At 38.6% G+C, this 18,716-nt stretch overlaps 1 protein-coding gene across 2 annotated transcripts in view; it reads right to left on the bottom strand.

Moving 5' to 3' along the window:
• Positions 1 to 3,394: 3,394 nt before the first annotated feature.
• Positions 3,395 to 18,716, bottom strand: part of BLNK (B cell linker) — an 85,997-nt gene continuing 70,675 nt past the window's right edge. Inside the window, exons 12-23 of one of the 2 annotated variants that reach the window (XM_059477022.1) lie at positions 18,016 to 18,058; positions 15,142 to 15,169; positions 14,887 to 14,959; positions 14,285 to 14,315; positions 13,269 to 13,311; positions 12,344 to 12,422; positions 11,896 to 11,927; positions 10,519 to 10,584; positions 8,864 to 8,943; positions 6,557 to 6,640; positions 5,376 to 5,531; positions 3,395 to 4,120 (exon numbers count right to left, since the gene is read on the bottom strand). In XM_059477022.1, the coding sequence (XP_059333005.1) occupies positions 4,001 to 4,120; positions 5,376 to 5,531; positions 6,557 to 6,640; positions 8,864 to 8,943; positions 10,519 to 10,584; positions 11,896 to 11,927; positions 12,344 to 12,422; positions 13,269 to 13,311; positions 14,285 to 14,315; positions 14,887 to 14,959; positions 15,142 to 15,169; positions 18,016 to 18,058 (835 nt within the window). In that variant the 3' untranslated portion in view covers positions 3,395 to 4,000. The remainder of the gene's footprint in view (positions 4,121 to 5,375; positions 5,532 to 6,556; positions 6,641 to 8,863; positions 8,944 to 10,518; positions 10,585 to 11,895; positions 11,928 to 12,343; positions 12,423 to 13,268; positions 13,312 to 14,284; positions 14,316 to 14,886; positions 14,960 to 15,141; positions 15,170 to 18,015; positions 18,059 to 18,716) is intronic. The other variant, XM_059477023.1, reaches the window with a different exon arrangement.

Raw genomic sequence — 18,716 nt, 5'->3', positions numbered from 1 at the left:
GCTCAAGTACTGTTCCAAATACATAATTTTATTCTTATGACCTTTTTCATAGTGCATTGTTTGAGGTTCTTAGAGTTTGGCATTTCTGCAGATCAGGTTTCAGAAAAACTCAGGTGGGCCTTCACTGAAATTAAGATCACAATTAATTACCATCAGGAGAAAATTAGATTGAAGTGATCTGACCTGTGTTGCAGTATATGGTGTGGTAGAAGATGCAGGGAAGATATGTTCAGTTCTTCAGTTCAACTACTTTAATTGTATGAAGCCACCTTTTTACTGGCTGACTTCTGCAATGTTGGTGCATTTCTCAGCATTTTCAGTAACTGGGGAAAGGTGTTCTACAAATATCCTACAAACCACGGTTTTTTATTATACAGCTACGATTTATCCTTGAAGTATTGCATGAACCAAGTGAAACATAAGTCCATGTGGAAAAATATTCACTGATTGTATATCTAATGCTTGTATTGTAATGGATATAGCTGATGTGGCAAGGTTGCACAGGTAACTTGAATTATCTTGATTTTGAGTGCTTTACTATGCAACCATAACATTTTAGTAGTTTGTAACATTGCAAATAGCAAGATAAACCTTAAATTGATGTTATTGTTTTGGGACATACAAAGAGAGGTGCAAGCACAAGGTTATCAACTATTTGTACAAACTTGAAGAGGCCTAAAATCGATCCCATTATGTGTTCTTGGCAAGATGTGCATTCATCAGTAAGTCATGGTGCCCTTCCTCAGTAATTCCAGTGTTTTAACAAAAATTTGTTACAGAGCTGTTATTACGTGACACACCTTTATGTTGTTATGTGACACGCTTTTTTTTCCTAACAATGCTTCCTAATAATCTCTTTTTGCTGCTGCTGCTTTTGATTGAAGGAAGAATGGAGTTTTGTACCTTGTGTCTTTGAACACTTGGATTTTTGAGAATGCAGGTTCTTATTCCTTTCATGGAGCAACATTGTCAGGAATGATATGCAGTAGTCATTGTACTCTCTGTATCAGGTAAGCAGACAACATTTCTCCCTTTGTGTATTATTAAATATGACACTTGCCCTGAGTTCTCAGACAAAAGAATTCATTTTTAGTTCTTGATTTATGGGTTGTTTGTGAGTGTGTGGTTTTTTGGTGTGAGGTTTTGGGGGTTTTTTGTTTTTTGTTTGTTTTGTTTTAACTATTCAGTGAATGATATATGGAAGGGAAATTAGCAAACAGTATCACAATATCAAAGAAAGATGAGGGGAGGGGTGTGTTGCTGTGTCTGTCAGGTCAGACTTGATATACCTCTTACCTGGAGATGACTGCTGGCACTGCAACAGCCACACCAAGTCACCATTTCCTGCATTCTGTAATGGCTTTTCAGCCCACAGCACTGGGATTTTTAACTCAGCATGCTTCATCCTGAGTGCCAATTTATTCTATGTCCAGAATGTAGGAAATGGTAGCTTGGTGCAATACCTGAAACTTGCTTAAACCTTCTCCAGATAAAACTTTGTTTCGTGGTATGTCTGCACCAAAGTCCTGCCAAACTAGAACAGATCTAGCTGGAGTATGGAAAACAGAGTAACCAGTCTGGTGCCTTTGTTCCTGTACAAAACACCAAGTGTAGTAAAGTAGGTGATAATGTACTGGTGTGTTTTGTGTGTTTGTTGGGGGAGGCTCCCCCAACGAGCCTTATTTTGCCTAAATAGTGCCTAAAAAGTTCTCATTTCAGGCTGATTGGATTATTTTGTGGAAGGTTGTGTTACCTATCAGCTCCCTGCCTTGTTTTGTTGTCCAAACTATAAGGTAGCCCTATAATCGTGTAGAACATGGATAAAAAGTAAAGTAAGGTTTGAGGATGAAGGTAACTGGCCCCTTTATCTAGAGCAATTTGTTATTTGTAGGTCAACCACAATATTCTATGTAGTGCTGAGCACTTAGAGCTGAGGGGCAGGAACAGTGGTGTTTTAAAGTGCTCAGTGCTAATTACCTTTTAAAAAAGTGATACTTAGTCCCTGTTATGAAATATACACACTTGAACTTCCCTTGTTCATGCTATTTTTTTCCCCCTCATCCTAGAATGATGGAGATACTGCACACTTAACTTGGAAAGAATGAAGAATCTAGAGATTTTGAGGAGCAACACAGAAAGGTTGGCAGACAGTACCAAGTTGAAATACTGTGCAGTACATGATTGAAAGGCAAGGACAACATGAATGCAAAGGAAGTTAAATACTCAGTGGCTACTTTTTCAGAGTACTTCCATTGTGAGTATTGCTTGAAATAGCTTCTAAAGTGATACTTGAAGTAGCTAAATAAAATAATAGTACACATATAGAAAGAGTAAATGAAGCTTGCAGACACTACTAACTTGTGGTTTTACACCTTGACTTGGTAATCTTAACGTTCTAAACATTTCAGTAGTATTAGGCATAGTGTTAAATATAAAATACCAACTGAGCAATATACTAAATATAGCCCTTAGGTAGTACTGTGTGTAGTCTGTATACATTGTTTCTTATTTGCCAGTGTGTTATCCCATCACATTTGGGTAAGTGTTGCCTGTGTTGCAGAGGGAAGAAGCTGACCTGCCTCAAGCTATGTAGGTAGCCATGTGCTGAGAATCCTGCTGGCATACAGTTCTTTCTAGGAGACAGCTGCATGACTTTTAGAAGTATCTGATCAAAAGCACAAGAAAGTATTTGCAGAATTCAGCCACCCTGTGGTCCTAAGTGACTTGCTGAGACTTTGCAGGTCTTGACTCGGTCTCACCTTTAAAGCCTTGAATATAATCCTAGAGAACACTGCTTTATATGGAACAAAAAGAATGAACTAAGTGTGTGTAATATGTCAGTTTTGGAAAATACCTTTAAGATGGATCAGTCTTCAGGTCCAGTGAAATCAAACACTGCTAGAACTAGTTAACAATTGCTCCTAGAAGTTTTTAATTGATGCAATTTCTACATTCATCAAATTAATTTTTACCACTTGAATATTTGTGGAAGTTTACTTTTTCCACAAAATTACAGTAATCACAGTATCCAGTAATCACAGTAACCACTGTGATAGAACAGGCTATCACATTAAAAAGTGGTTTTTTTCCTGTGTGTGTCTCCATGAACTGTAATTCAGCAAGAAGTGAGTAATTTAGCAATGATGCAGTGTGCCTGGGTCAGCAGCAGTAGGCAATTTGAAGACAAAAGATTTGAAAGTCATTAAGCCAAATTGTGTGTATGTGTAATATATATATATATACATATGAGATAAAGTTGTAAAAGTGATGCTTTTTCATAACATTGTGAAGGAGCACATACAAATATATACATTAAAACATCAACACTAGTGATGCTTTCTTGCTGGAAGGGTGCCAGAAATGCAGTCCAGCAAAGTCTCCATACACTACTGAGTTTACAGTATATTTTAAATTTTATTTTTACATTTGAAAATACAAACAAAAATATCAGTGAAACAGGGTGAAGCTGACGGAAAGTACAACACATGTCCATAAATCTAAAACATTCAGGTGGATTTATTACCACTAATCAAAGTCCAGTCCTATTTTCACCTTGTGCACAGTGGTACATTAGGTCAAGTTGCTCTAATTTCTGGGGCTGTGCACTTTACAAAGAAGTTGCTGAAAGCAATGATATGTGGTAAATATAAATTGAAAGAATAGATCACTGTGGGTATTCTCATTTTTAAAATGAAAATGTCCTTCAAGAAATCTGTCTCCAAACAGCAGTCAGAGGCTGTGGTATGCAGTTGTTCTTCCCATGACTGGATACCCATGTTGTCACAGATGACAGTGTGTCTGCTTTGGCTTCTTGTGTTAAACTTTCCTGATAAAAGTGACGTTGGGTTGAACTCTATGAAATGCATTTCTTACTACTCTGTAGGTGCTCTTGAAGAGTGTTTCCCATCATTTTGGATTTTCTTCTTTTAATACTTTGTCCACATCTCAGTATGTTGAAAGAAATGATTAAAGAGGTCTTCATTTTAGCAGTTCAGTTTGATTAAGAAACTCTTACAATATATTTCAGTTTTGTTGAGTCTTTTGTGTTGTTTTGGCTGTCAATTAGAACCAGGGAGGTGCGTTGATGATTCTCTACTATTTCAGCAACACTGTCAAAGCGCTGGAAAAAGAAAACAAAAAAATAATTAGTGCTGGCTTCCTTTATGCTATAATATTGACAAGAAATCACTGCATCTTTTTATCTTTGCTTCTCATCTAATTGAAGAGAATTAAGCTACCTGTTACCAAGTTAGATGCTTTGCCTTTTAGTGAGAGCACTGATCCTTCACTTAGTTCTGATTTTAGTCATAAACAGATTAGATTTAGACAACAGAAGATATTACAGACACCAGCTGTCCTCCTTTCCATTTATGATTGCCACCTGAAGAAACTGAACCACTGGGTTTGCTGTGGGCCATAGTGAACTGACATTTCATTTTCCCTTAATGTATAGTAGGCTGCAGCCTGGCTGCTCAGCAGCTGTGGCAGATGTGGTTCAGCCACCTCAGAGGGAAGGCTCTGTCCAGGAGTAACACGTACAGGCAACCATCTATGAGGCCTGTTCTAGTTACACAGCTTTAATGTTTGTCACTGTAAATTAGTATCCAGAATCTGCCAGGGCTATTGCTTTTCTTTTTGGACTTTGGTCAAATAAAGACTTTGGACTATCTATTTATCCTGAGGTCATTTTTCACCCTTTGCTGAAGACCAGGTGAACTCCAGGCTATTATATTTCCTCTGATCTCAAAACTGGTGCCTGGGAGGCAGATAATTAGGCTATGTCAAGCCTACTTCCACACTGCTGAAAAGCCTACTCTATGCAGTGATGAACTGTTTTCATTGCTATTTGTGTTCCAAGTTTCTGTTTTCCTATCAGAGTAATTATCTCTGTGGCAGAGTAGATAACCAGTGATCTTTTCAGTCCAGAGCTGAAGTTTAATATTTTCTTTATGTGAAAACAGTACTAACAATAATGTCATTCTCATTTTTAGTAGTGTTGGAGGGTTTTGTTTTTTGAGCATGGCTGTTCTTCCTTTGCAGTTTTCCAAGAAACATAACTACAGTTTTAGACAGAAGGTAAGTGGAGGACTAAACAGTCAGAAAATTTATCTAGTGGCTGCAGCTCTTATCCTGTTAACTTTATTTAAACAGCTCTATGAGCATGTTTCAGATTTGGTCTGTGGTTTTAGTTACAGTGTACAGGAGCTGTTACAACACTGGTTTCTCTAGCTTGACAGATTGGTCATTATGAAGGGTATATTTTTGTCTTCATACATGAGGAATCTTTGTGGTCATAATGCAATATATCTTAGTCCTTGCTTATTAAAGGTATATAACTGAAAACTGTTAGGAAAAATACCCCCAAATCATCTCACCTCTTCACCACTTTTTTCTCTGCCCAGTGCATATTGCCTTGTTGATTCAATGAATCGTATTGGGATGTTGTACACTCTTCTGTTGTAAAACACCACCAGTGTATACGGCTGCCGTGAGTCCTGCCCAGAACTCTTCCTTATTAGAAAAGATCCATCCTAAAGAGAGAAAAGCAGTCAGTGTATTTGGCTCATTTCTTTCCAACAACTTAGTCTGCTTTTGGCTTTTATTTTGATTTATATTTACATTGAACCATTTTTTCCCATTAGAAAAATAATAGCGGCAGATGAGAAGTAGCATGTATTCCTGCTAACAGTAGCTTGCAAAGGTGTCATTTAGGAATCAGCTTTGTTGCTGCCTGTTCTCTCTCTCAACCAGAGAGAAAATGAAGAAATAAATACACAGTGGCAGCCATCTGTTGGGATCCACAGACTGTTAGGGAATAGTTTCTATCAGTGTCAGTAGGCAGGGAAGGAAGCAGGGAGGGGTGGTGACACCATTTCTCCAGAGCTGTAAAAAGGAGCTCACCACAGTCAAGCACCTGCACTCCTGACTATGTAGCCCTGTGCTCACTAACTCACAGTAGCCTTCACCTGGTGACAGCCCCCATGCTCTGCCCCTTTATCCTCTGTGGACTTAGGCAAGAGTGGAAATGTACTTGATGCTGAGGATGCAACTCCACATGCTCCTCTTTCCTCCTGTGGCACTAGATTTTGCACAAAGAATAGTTGAGAAAATTCAAACTGTCCAAATACCTAAATGCACAGTGTTGCTATTTCAAAAGGCATAGCAACACCAGCCTTTCCAAACAGCTGTTTCCACATGAGCCACTGGACAGTGGTGGAGACCACTTAAAAGCCACTGGGCTTTGCATTTCTTTTAAGGGGGTGTGCATGAGCTGTAAGATCTTCCTCAGCTCTCTAGTAGCTTTCTCTGTAGTGCTTTGGTCTTTGAGTTGCACTAATGCAACTTTGTGTTGCAATGAAAGCCAGCATTAACTGGCCTAATTAAATGTCACCACAATAACTCCAGGTTTGACAGTACTTGCATGGCACAGCAGTTCTGACCTGTTCAGAAGGCAACTGATGCTCTTTGAATACTTCTGGTTGTCTTTTAAAAATTTTTTTATTTGAAGTTCTGGGGTTTTCCCCCATAAAATAGATATTCTTTAAAAGTGACCCACCTTGTTTGATCGGTACAATGCATCTTCTGCCATTTTCCTATCACAGGTAGCAGCATACCATGCTTTTCTGTGAACACCAGCATCCTAAAAAGAGAGGAACAGTGTTTCACCTGTAAAATAATAATAATAATAAAGAATACGGCCTGTAGGGGAGTTATTGCTAAACAGTGACAGCTATGAAGAACTAAAATGCAGAAAACTCAAGAGTTTAAAAAAGTCTTTGCCAGGAGTTCACAGTTTTAGTTGAGTAGAGGGAGGGCAAAGAAAAACTGGGAGTGTCAAAACAGCGGTAACAGATTTGTGATAGAAGCTGATAAATGACAAAAGAGAGATGCCCTGAGGAAAGCAGTCAGGTTCAACTGTAGGATCCTTCTAAAGACAAAAGCTATTCCAGTAGAATTTAAAGAGGAACAAATTGTCGAGGAATGTTGAGGAATAATGCTCTTTGTGAACACAATCATGCCTGACTCCACATGGACAGCATGATGCCTGGATAAGTTTTGCTCCAGCTTTACAGTAACAAGTTTAATGATAAAATTAATTTTCACACAACCTTTGTCACCTCTGTACAAAACAGATTAAAGGTTGCAAATTTTAACTGAGCTGCCAGAAAGGGAATGTCTTGGCTTCTCTTTTATGCTCATTTTGTTGCTCATCTGATCCCATGGTGAGATAATTCACTTCATTAAACTTGCAGAAAAAAAACCAAAAAACTTTCCTTTTTTGTTTTGCCTTTTTTTGTGTTTGACTGCCAAGCTCATTTTCTGTCAGTTTAATGACTTGGTTCAACCCACTGCAGGATCAGGAAGGAACACCACACAAGCTGGGAGGGGAGCTGACAGTGAGGAAAGAGCAGAGCCTCAATTTTGGGGGCATTGTACTAAATTCTTAGACTGGCTCAAGCCATAACATATAATTTTACCTTCAAAATTTTTCCATTTATTTCTCCACTCACACTATTCATTGGAAAAAGAAATGCTGAGAGGAATTGCAAAAATGAAAGATACTTGCCCACATAGAAAACGAGTCCAGTGAACAAATCTTTGTTCAACAAAAGAAGGAATTAATGGCCTCCAGACTTTTCTTCTACCATTATCTGTGGCCTATAATGTAGAAGCAGAGAGCTGCTGCCAAAGTTTGGATGGGAACCAAGCAAACAGTGAATGTTGTGGGAATTAATGACATAATTAATTGTCATTAATCTGTGAGCACCTGTATTGTGGAGGATGCTCCAGCAAAGGATACCACTGTATATAATTGCTGGGAAAATAACACTAACAGCTAATTTTTTTTAAACAAAATGGATCTTTGATTAAGTTCTGTTTCTGCCCATGGCTGTTACATAAAAATTGCAAATGTAATTGCTATAAGCTGTTTATGTAGAGTCTTCTGGATTGCTTATTTGAAAGTAATTTTTATAATAAATATCTAGTATTACATACAGTTAAAAATTTTCCAGAACTTCAAATCCTTTGTGTTCTTCACTGTTGTATTATCTTTGTCAGAGTTTAGAACGCTTACTGTTACTGGCTCTGCATGACAGAGCCTTTGGTTTACACTCAACAGAACTATTTTTACCTTGTTTGTGACTACTAGGTTTATAAGAATGAGTTTCTGCATTTTGTAGTCTCCTTTCATCCAAAATGAGAGTAAGGGGAATAGCAGTGAAATGAAAATAACCTTGCATTTGCTTAGATCATTCAAAGCTTAATGTTGCAACAAAACACATAAAAAAGAGAATTGGCCATAAAACTGACAGTGTGAACTGTAATGAGAAGAGATCTGTTTAAAGGAACAGAAAGGAGCTGGACTTGGGAGAGACTAAAACAGAGGGGAGGCATCACAGCATCATTGTATTTGCTCACTGCACCTTTTTTTCCCTGTACACAATTTGTACAGCTATAAGTTAGAAAAAAGTATGTGATTAAAAACTCTTTATAGCAATCTGTATCAAAGACTAGACTTAAGTATATCACCACAAATTTCCTTGTTACAATGATGTTGAAAGTATGAACTGGAGAGTCAGGAAGACATGAAACCAAAGCTTTTTGTGATTGGTAGGGTGCCAAGATTTAATATAATACTGTTTACATATTTTTCTACAGTTTGTTAAACCTCTCCTATGCTACCTGTTCTGTGCATATTTTAATGAAAGATAACATTCAGATTATTTGTACTACAGAAAAGCCTCATTGCAAAAGGAGGCATAGAAGCCCTCCAGGAACATAATTTTCTACTGAAAGGAGGTGGAAATACTATTTTAAAATAAAGGATATTTTTGTAATATGAATTTAGCTAATACTACACCTGGTCTGCAGAACTTGAATCAGATGAAATGCTGCTGGGAGGGGAAGTACCCAAAGATCGGTTTACAGCTTCTGGGACTTCTAGAAAAGAGAAAGAACAACATGTATAAATTTTCAAAGTATGTTTGTTATGATGTAAGAAACTGAATTGTTACAACAATTGAATTGTTTGGAAGATCTGGAAACATTTGACCTTTGATATCAGTCAGGAAAGTTTTCTACTGGAAATAGATGGGGCCTATGTAAGTGCTGACACACTTGCTTGCCCAAAGGGTAGCCTTGCTTGTGAAGGAAAAACCAGTCTGGATAACAATTTGGTTACTAGCAGAACTACACTCAGAGTACAGGAAAAAACCTCTTCCACCACCAAAGTGAATGAATGTAGCAGTAGATGAGAAAATGCAGGAACTTGATGCAAGTAATTTTCAGTCCTGTGAGAAGCAGTCTTACAGGTGAGCAAGTCAGGAAAATGAATTTATTTCAGAGATAATTTTTCACCAATTTAGACTGCCTGAATTGTTTGTATACATGTTCAAGAAGTCCAGGCAGCAAAATGGAGAAGCAGAATTAATAGAAAACATTACGATGCTTAATTGGAATAACAAAGCATAGTTGAAAATAGTTACTAGGGCTGAAATACAGATGTAAGAGTTTAAGAAATCAGTAGTGAAATATTTGAGTAGTGTTGCATAGTAATGATATGATGAAAGAAGTATGGATTATTGCTTTCTGGTAAAAAATAATTTAGCCCAACAGTGTAGGTGTCTGCTATGGGTACTTGTGAACACAGCTGGATGCAATCAATATACTAGAGAAGATCATTGTAGAAAGTTGAGTGATCCTTATTTTGCTATTATGGGAGGCTTTTTTTCCTGTGTGCTTTACTTATTAGGGAAAACAAATGCTTCCCTTTCTGGATATGGTACTCTGCAGCTTGTAATGTTAAATCTTCACTAATAAAATTCTGATTTAGATATTGGTTTAGAAAGCGATAGAATGTTATAGAGAAGACCATACAGTGACCAGAACTAAAAAAATGCAGTTGGACTGGGGACAAAGACAATTGTGTGAAGTACATTTAGAACTTCTTTTGCAGTAAAGATGCAACTGTCTGGAAGCTGCATCCCAAGTGGAGGGCAGACATTATAGAGAGCAGTTCCAGTTCTCAATGAATTAATAATCACCTGAAGAAGGCTGTTCAATATTATGGATTTTGGTTTTTCTGGCAAATTTTGACTGACTGGCTGTTAAAGCTACATCTGAAAGTAGATTGTATTAATAAAGCAAGAACTGAGAGAAGTCAAATTAGTGAATTAGACTTGACAAAAGGATATTAAAATAAGTAATGAAAGATGCCTTGGCTGTGTGTAAAAAAGTAAAGAGAGATGGGGCTTTATGCAATAAGAATTTTATTGATTTTAAAGATAATCTAGGAACTAAAATAGTAGCTCGGGCACAGAAATAGAAATTTCCACAATCAAATTGGAAGCAGAGCTTAAATAACATTACAATTAAACTGATGGGCCCAGATTATCTTTACCTATGAAATTTTAAAAACTGGCACATGTAATTCAGGGGTGGTAACAGTTATTTTACATAATTTTCAAGTCAGGATGGTACCAAATAATTAAAGAATACCAAACATAATTGCTATACCTAAAGTGGAAAAAGTGACTTGAGCATCTACAGCGCTTTTTGCCTGATTCCACAGAACACAAGGCCCTAGGAGAGAATTTGAAGGAAATAACATCACGATTTGGAAGCAAAGGTACAACTAGCAAGAGAAAATCTGAATTTTAGCCAAGTAGATAAAATGTTACAGCTCTTTCATAGAATAACAGAGTTCTCCAAGGAGGGGATGTGGCAGTGTACTTAATCTGGACTTCAGAAGAGCATTTGACACTGTGCCATATGGGAAAAAAGTACTTGCAATGATGAAGACAGAAGTTAGCTCTAGGCTTGTGTACAAAGAAGAGATGGCAGGTCATGCTCAAGGGACATCAGTGATTATGGGACCAGTGGTTTGTATTATAAAGTTGTTATTGGACCTGGCACTGAATAAGATTATGCTAAAGAAAGTTTACTAATCAGAGCATCATTTAGCACCAGATGGTCTTGAAGAAGAGTTACAGTTCCAGGAGTAGTCAGAATTTATGCTTCCAGTTGAAGCACATCAGTTGTGTGATGGGAGCAGACAAACTTGAGTGCATCAGTCAAGAGCATTGATGTGAACCATGTATTAATGTGAACCTCCTCAGCACAGGAGATATAATTGCAACATGCATCAAGCAAATGTTTCCAGGAAAGAAATACACTAATAACAGCATGTCAGTTTAAGCTACACCAAATGCAGATTTATATGTGCCATTCTCACCATCTGTTTACAATATGAAAGATATGTTCAGACTGAATATGTACAGTAAAGGGCTTACAGGAAGGTCAGACAAGTGTCTGCTAACAAGCAACTAGAAAAATGTTAAATCTGATTTACACTTCTGTACAAAGTGGGTTTATATACACATTACCTAATTTGTTTTTAGCTGAGAACTGAAACAAAGTCCATCTTGGAAAGCACTACTTAGAAAAGACCTTCAGCAATTGCTATTATAAAAGTACTTTCTTTTTTCCTTCTGTAGAAAAAGAATAAATTGAATGTAATAATAATGTCTGTCTTGTAGGCAACAGAAGCCTGGAGCAGCCCAAAAATGTCATATTTAGGATTCTTCTGTGACAAGGAAGATTGATGGAATCTTTATTATGATGGGAAATGACCCAAATTGCCTTTGCTACAGATTTCCAGTATTCCTAAATATAAATGAAGCACTCATTTTCCATCAATAATCATGAGATACTCCCTTAATTTTACTAGCTGAACTAAGGTCTTGGATACTTGACCTCCTCTTTGTATGCATTACAGATACATTAATTGCAAACTAATTAATATGCATGGTACTTTGAAATAATTTTAGTTCAAAGATTAATTTGAAATAACAAGTTAATAATATTTTAATTCAAAAACTGAATTATACTTACTGGGCAGAATTGAGGGCTTTTGGAGCAGAGGCCTGAAATAAATGTTGAGAGATTACAGAAAGGTCTGAGGGGATGTACCCAGTCCTGATAATATGAAAACTGAAAATATGCAGTGGTAGAATGTGTTCTATCTCACCCATGTGTTCATTGAGAAACATGGGCCTGATACCGGTATTTAAAAAAAATGATATCCCACTAGGAGGAATTTAAACATGTGTTTTAAATCTTGATTACTTTATTACAGATTATATCCCCTCATGCTTTTTGGTGATGGTTAAAATATTTGCATGCATTCATTTGCCATGTTTTATTTTTTGCCACTGTGAGGCTTCAGGAATCTCAGTTCTGAGAAAGGAACAAGGAGGCTCCAGTGAAAAGAGTGCTCCCCTCTGAGCCTCTCAGAGCTGGTGCACTGCAATATTCCCAAGAGGATGGAAAGGGACCTTACTTTTGGGCACCACTTGGAAGGGGGGGAAGTGGAAGTTCCTGGCTGGAATTGCGCCGTCGGTCTGGTACCGTGGGTTTTTCTGGAGTTTGGGAAAACAAATGGTAGAGTCAAGATTTCTTCAGAAGTATATTATCCCAGGTTAGGGAGTCCCAGTAGGTGAGGGAGGGTTTCTTTTACAATAAATTTGGGGTTTTTTCTGACATGGCAGCCTGCCATTGTGCTGCTGTTAACTAATTCTAGGCAATACCTGTGCTGTGGATGCCTGCAGGGCTGGGTGGGACTCTGTGACTCGGGGAGGAGGGCAGCCAGCCCTGAGGAGGCAGCAGCTCCTGCTGGAGCCGCCTCGCCCCGACACAAAGAGAGCCACAGACACAGCCAGGACGGGATGGATTCCCTGCCCACACAGACACAGCCAGGATGGATTCCCTGCCCACACAGACACAGCCAGGATGGATTCCCTGCCCACACAGACACAGACACAGCCAGGATGGATTCCCTGCCCACACAGACACAGCCAGGACGGGATGGATTCCCTGCCCACACAGACACAGCCAGGATGGATTCCCTGCCCATGCCAGGGGCTGCCTCTTGCCAGGAGTCGGCTCTGTGAGGGATGCTTCTGGCTGAGTTCAGAGCCTGTCCCTCCCTTCCTCCTTCTCCACTTCCAGGGCTCCATGGGCACACTGCTGGTCCATCACTGTGCTACATTACCCTGCCAGGAACCTCAGCAGCTTTACTGGGACTGCTGTCAGAGAACAATGATACTCACTGCAACTAAGGCTGCCCAGATCCAGTTTGAAACTGCTAAAACCAAACACCCCTCAAAAACCTACAGTAACTTGAATGTGGTGCTGTTTGTTTCATGTTTTTAGTAAAAAAATAATCGGATAAATGTCAACTTTTCACATTAGTGGGTATAATTTACCTTCATTTGCAGTTAAGGTCTCTCTGGAAGGTAAACATGGCTTCTGCAGTAAAAGAGAAGGACAACTAAGTATTAACTGGCACTTGTGCAGCAAATGTTTATCATTTATACTTTTTGTGAAACAGTTTAGAATTGACAACATCCCAGAAGAATTAGGAGGCAGGGACATAGCCATTCTGTGGAGTCTCTAGTTGTATGACCTTGAAGTTTGTGATTTTGCAAAGGAGATTTGGAAAGAATCCCAGCTTGTGGATATAAATAAATGGAGAAAAACTAAAATCTAGATGGTTCATTCTTATCTCAGGAGCTAAAATCAGAAGTCTATCCCAAGTACCTGAAAATGAAAATTGGATTTTCATCCGTACTGAACTATGCACACAAATATCTGAACACATTTTCTTCTGTTTACTGGAAGTTAAACTGTCAGTTTAGCTCACAGTAAAACTGGAACCAATCTTCCACTTTTTTTTTTTTTTTTTTTGCTTTCATTTTGAAACAATGATAATAAACTGCCAGTTTTGAAACATTTTTTTAATTAATTTCTTTGAAAATTTCAACCAGTCCTCTTACTTTCTGCCACAAGAAGTTTTTGGATATTTTTTGAATTACTGAAAAACCTCAGACAAATTCTGGTAAAATCCTGCATATTTCTTGAGCTATCACTTTCAATGAACTCATGTTCTCCATAGGCAGCCCTGTACATTCTGGGAATACTTCTGAATTGTCTGTGTTCCTATCTATTTCTCATTTATTCAGTTCATGCACTGTTTTTATTGTTACATCCCAGGGCATTGAATTGAAACGTTGCTTTGATCAAAATATTTTTCTGCTTGAGCAGAAAGATCACTGATTTTCACTTGTGTAATAGCACCCAAATATTTCCTGTCTTTGTAACTCTTTCCCCTAGCATTTTTTACATTTATCTTGTAACCAAACTCATGGTAAAACTAAGTTTTACAATAAATTAAAAATATAATAGAAGTTTTGGGTGATTATACAATTACAAGTCAACTTACTGGTGAAATTACTGCATTAGAAGTTTTCTTGCTGAAGTATGGAGGAAAAAGAAAAAGAATATGGTTACTTAGCAGATACATGGATTCATTTAGCAACTAAACATCAGTTTCATTGGTTCTCAGGGTATTTCTGTCTAAGATGGGATTCACTGGATACTTGTACCAGTTAGAAACAAAGAAGAATAAAAAAGGAATAAGGGTATTATCAGATGCAATGTGGGCACTCACTGAAGGTACTTACACAAGGAAGCTACAGCTCTGTCCAATACTTAACATGAGTTAGGAGGGCAGGAGAACTTAGTGAAAGCTTTCTGCACCTCCAGGCTTGCCTGTGCTGCAGTATGGGACTAAAACAGCCAGGGCAGCCAGCATCTGCCATCAGTGACAGGCAGTGAAGGGCAAGGCCACTTGGCATACAAAGAGTGTTCCTCCAGAAACAGCAAAATAACAGCTTGCCTTTAGCTAGTCAGGATATCTTTCACAAACAGGAATAAATATTATTCCTGAATTCTAATTGTTACAGGCAAGGACAGGAGTTAGCTCCTAATACACCTATTAAACCCATCCCCATCAAAGAAGTACTTTTATAATTTTTTACTCACAGGCCCCTTGGTAACGGAGATGGAGCTGCTCCAGTAGGAAATCTGGATTCCTGTGTGTTATTGAACCTCTGACCTAGAGATGCAAGCAATACATTTAGTATGCTATGTGAGCTGTATCTGAACAGTGGATTTTCCTCATTGCCATTTTAGTAATAGAGGTAAAAAATATCCACTGCTTTAATTTTTTTCTCAACACTTTCAGTTGAGAAATGTTCAGTTCCTCTCATATTGATGTATTTTCATCTGAATACTTACTTTCATCATTATTGTTTGCTTCATGGTCCTGCAATGGAAAAATAGGTTAGACTTGATATGAAGGAATTAAAAAAGGAATTACTGTGTTCAGTTTTAATTCCTTCACTACCAGAAGGACACAGAGGTAATGGAGCAGAGAAGGGGAACAAGGCTAGTGAAAGGACTGAAGCACAAGTCCTATGTGGAGTGGCTGAGGGAGCTGGGCATGTTTAGCCTGGAGAAAAGGAGGCTCAGGGGGGCCTTAATGCTCTCTACAAGTACCTGAAAGGAGTGTCTCAGACTTTTCTCCCAGATAACAAGTGACAGGACAAGAGGAAATGGCCTAATGCTGCACCAGGAGAGATTTAGATTAGATATTAGAAAAAATGTTTTCACTGAAAGGGTGGTCAGGCATGGAATGGGCTGCCAAGGGAAGTGGTGGAATCACCATCCTTGGAGGTGTTCAAGGCCATGTGGATGTGGCACTTACGGACATGGTTTACTGGTCAATATGGTGGTGTTGGATTAACAGCTGGAACTTGATCTTAGAGGTCCTTCTCAGCCCGAATGATTCTTTGATTATTAAATGAGAACTGCATCAATAATCAAATATTTCTTTAATTTTTAAAGAAATATTTGTACAGAAGGCATATAGTATCCAGAATACTTTCATGATGTTATTTGAAAAATTTTAAGCAACCATCAAATTTTGAACTTTCTAATAATCTTGAGATTGCTTGTAGTAAGTATTGAGAAAATCTAGCCTTAGTTTTGCAGTGATACCTTTTGATTCACGTTTAATTTCTGACCTGGAAGACAGAAATTTTGCAGCAGATTTGAACATACCAAAACGACATCTTCCATTGAATGGAGAAAACTGAGTAGACCTTCTTATCACCATGCTAGAATTGAAGCAATCCACCTAATTTCCTGGCTTCTTTGGGAGATTCTTAATTTTGACTCCCATTTCTTGACTTTTAGGGAAGCAAGACTCCCATCTGATAAGTATCTTTCAAAGAAGCACCAGTTATTAATTTGTCTGTCTTCATCTACCCAGCTAATGGCTTTTCACTAATGTTAGTGACAAATGCCTCCATTCTCTTGCTGGAGAGGTGTAATCCATCACCCACCAGCTGGGGAAATGAGACATGGCAAATTTTTTCTCCCAGTCAGCTCAGGCCTTTGAGAGGAACAAGGGTTACAGTTCTGTGCACATGATCAGTGCTGGTTAGTGCTGCCAGCAGACTGAATGGGAGCAGTTAACAGATGTTTTCGTTTTTGTTTGGGCTTTGTCAGTGTGCTGTAGCCAGGGATGGAAAGGAACAACAGAGAACCGGACAAACATCATGCTCATTACCCTGTATTTGTATAAAATTGTAAAGGCTGCCACTTAAAAGACAAGCAAAGATCCCAGGATTGGGATTGCACTGGATAACTCTTTCCTAGGCTGACTCTTGTGGCAAACTCGTGAGCTGCAAGCACCCAGGAGCTGAATATGCTCACGGTACCAATGAGTGTTTGTCTGGGAGCTTCATCTTGGAGCTGTAACTCACTCAGTGTGTGGCTCCAGCTAAAGGATAGTTTCTTTTTATTCTCTGCAAAGCTACTATGATATCCATCTCAAATGCAAGCTTTGAAAATGCATTAATGGAGAGGTTTCAGCAGCAATGTGGCATTTGAGTCTGTTCTGAAGCAGGAGTATTCTTAGTGCTGATCAGATAGTGGAACTTCTGTCCAATATCCTCCCTTGAGATGTGAGATTTTTTCTTATATTGTATTGGTAAGAAAAGCTGAGAAATCAAACTATTTCCTAAAAGAGAAATCCCAAATTTGGCACTGCTTTGGATTTGTTCAGAATCCCACAGGATACAGATCTAAATGGGAAGAACTTTGTGATGAGGTGGAAGGGAAACTAAAATGCTGTTGTACATACAAACTGCTTGGCACGTCTAGAAATTTAAAGACTGAAGACTATAAGATACTCATATACCATCTGCACTGTTACCATAACTTCTAATCCTGTTATATGACCCCAAATTCCTGGTTTCAAGTGTCTAATTTCTCTATATAGTTATTGGTAGACTGATTATTTCCTAGGGACAATTCAGAGCACAGGGCTGGGACAGGGTCTGAGCACGCAGCTTTCGGCACAGATGCTGACACAATTGACACACTGCTCTGTTCTGGATGGTTGGCTCCTCAGGAAGACCCTCTCAAACTAGCACAGCTGTGAGTAGAGCTATGGTGTAGATCAGTTAATGGAGCTAATCTGGCTGAAAAAGATTTGCTTTTGCTCCTTTCTGCAGCTGGACAAGTTTCCAAATAGTTTGCTTAAAACAACTTAGCACAGTGGAAGGGACAGATAGCATAAGAGCAGAGGGAGATAAGGACTGTCTGAAACACAGCCTTAGGACCCAAGGCTTGTAATGAGTCCTTCAAGGACTGCATTTTCTAGTGACACTGGTTATTCACACTATCCAGTCTGACATTTTAGAAGGTTTCCATTTTCAGAAAGTAATAATCATTCACCATCTGAGAGGAATGAGGCTCAAGGAAAAGTGCTTCAGATTGGGCAGAATAATCCTCTGCTGCTTAAAGTAAAGTTCCTGAAGTACAACTGGTACAAGAAATTGTTTTTGTGGACTGAAACATATATATATATATATCCCTTACATCCCAAAAAACATTTGAACTTTTTCTTGGATCAATACAGATGTCCAGTGCTCTTTTGCCCAAAGGATTAATAGCAACAATCACAATATTAGATGAATCTGGCATTCAGTCATCTGTTTCTGTTATTTAATCCAGATAATAAATAGATAATCCATCTCTTTAGATATGAAACACAGGACTAAACGTAACACATTCTTTTAGAGTGGCCCATTAACTACTCACTGGTTTTGGATGAAGACGACTTCTGGGGAGAGGCAAAATATTTCTGAAAAATACACACAGTAAGTTATAATGAATAGGATTTATTTATTTAATTGGCCCAGATAGGCTTTTTAAGATCTAGAGGGAAGGAGGTCTGCAGTAAATGGATTTGATTTCAGCTCTACACAGCTAGAGTACTTGTGTGGATGCTGTGCCCTTGGTGTGGAACTACTCTGGAACAGCTCCTGTCCTGGACCTTGGGTCCCCTGTGACTGCACAGGACCTCATCAAACACCCTCACACACAGAGTACTGTGGATGCCTCCTTCTGGGGGCACATAACATACTCTGTAAAATAATGACCTAGAGAGGAGGCAGGGCTTATGATGCAGCTTGCTATGCTTCTGGGGACACAGGAGTGAAGTAGGCTGCCCACTCAAGTATGATTTTGCCCTTTTCTGACAGAGACTTGGGATATAAACAATGGATTTACTGAGCCCAGTTTCTTGACAAGCAATTTTATACAACTGCAAAAACATCTAATTTGCAAGGGTGCAGAGATGGCTAATAGGACCTTAAACTGGCTGGCAGAGATATTTTATCCCTGTACTGGATCCCTGAAGGGTTATTTAAGAAAATCCTATCTAAATGGCAAACTGCCTTCAACACAGAAGTTCACAAAGCAAGGAGAGCTTTTGGTTCTCACCTTGTCCTAGCATCCCT

The sequence above is a fragment of the Ammospiza nelsoni genome, chromosome 8 (genome assembly GCF_027579445.1).
Source record: "Ammospiza nelsoni isolate bAmmNel1 chromosome 8, bAmmNel1.pri, whole genome shotgun sequence".
NCBI lineage: Eukaryota > Metazoa > Chordata > Aves > Passeriformes > Passerellidae > Ammospiza > Ammospiza nelsoni.
This window is presented reverse-complemented; position numbering and strand designations above follow the sequence as displayed.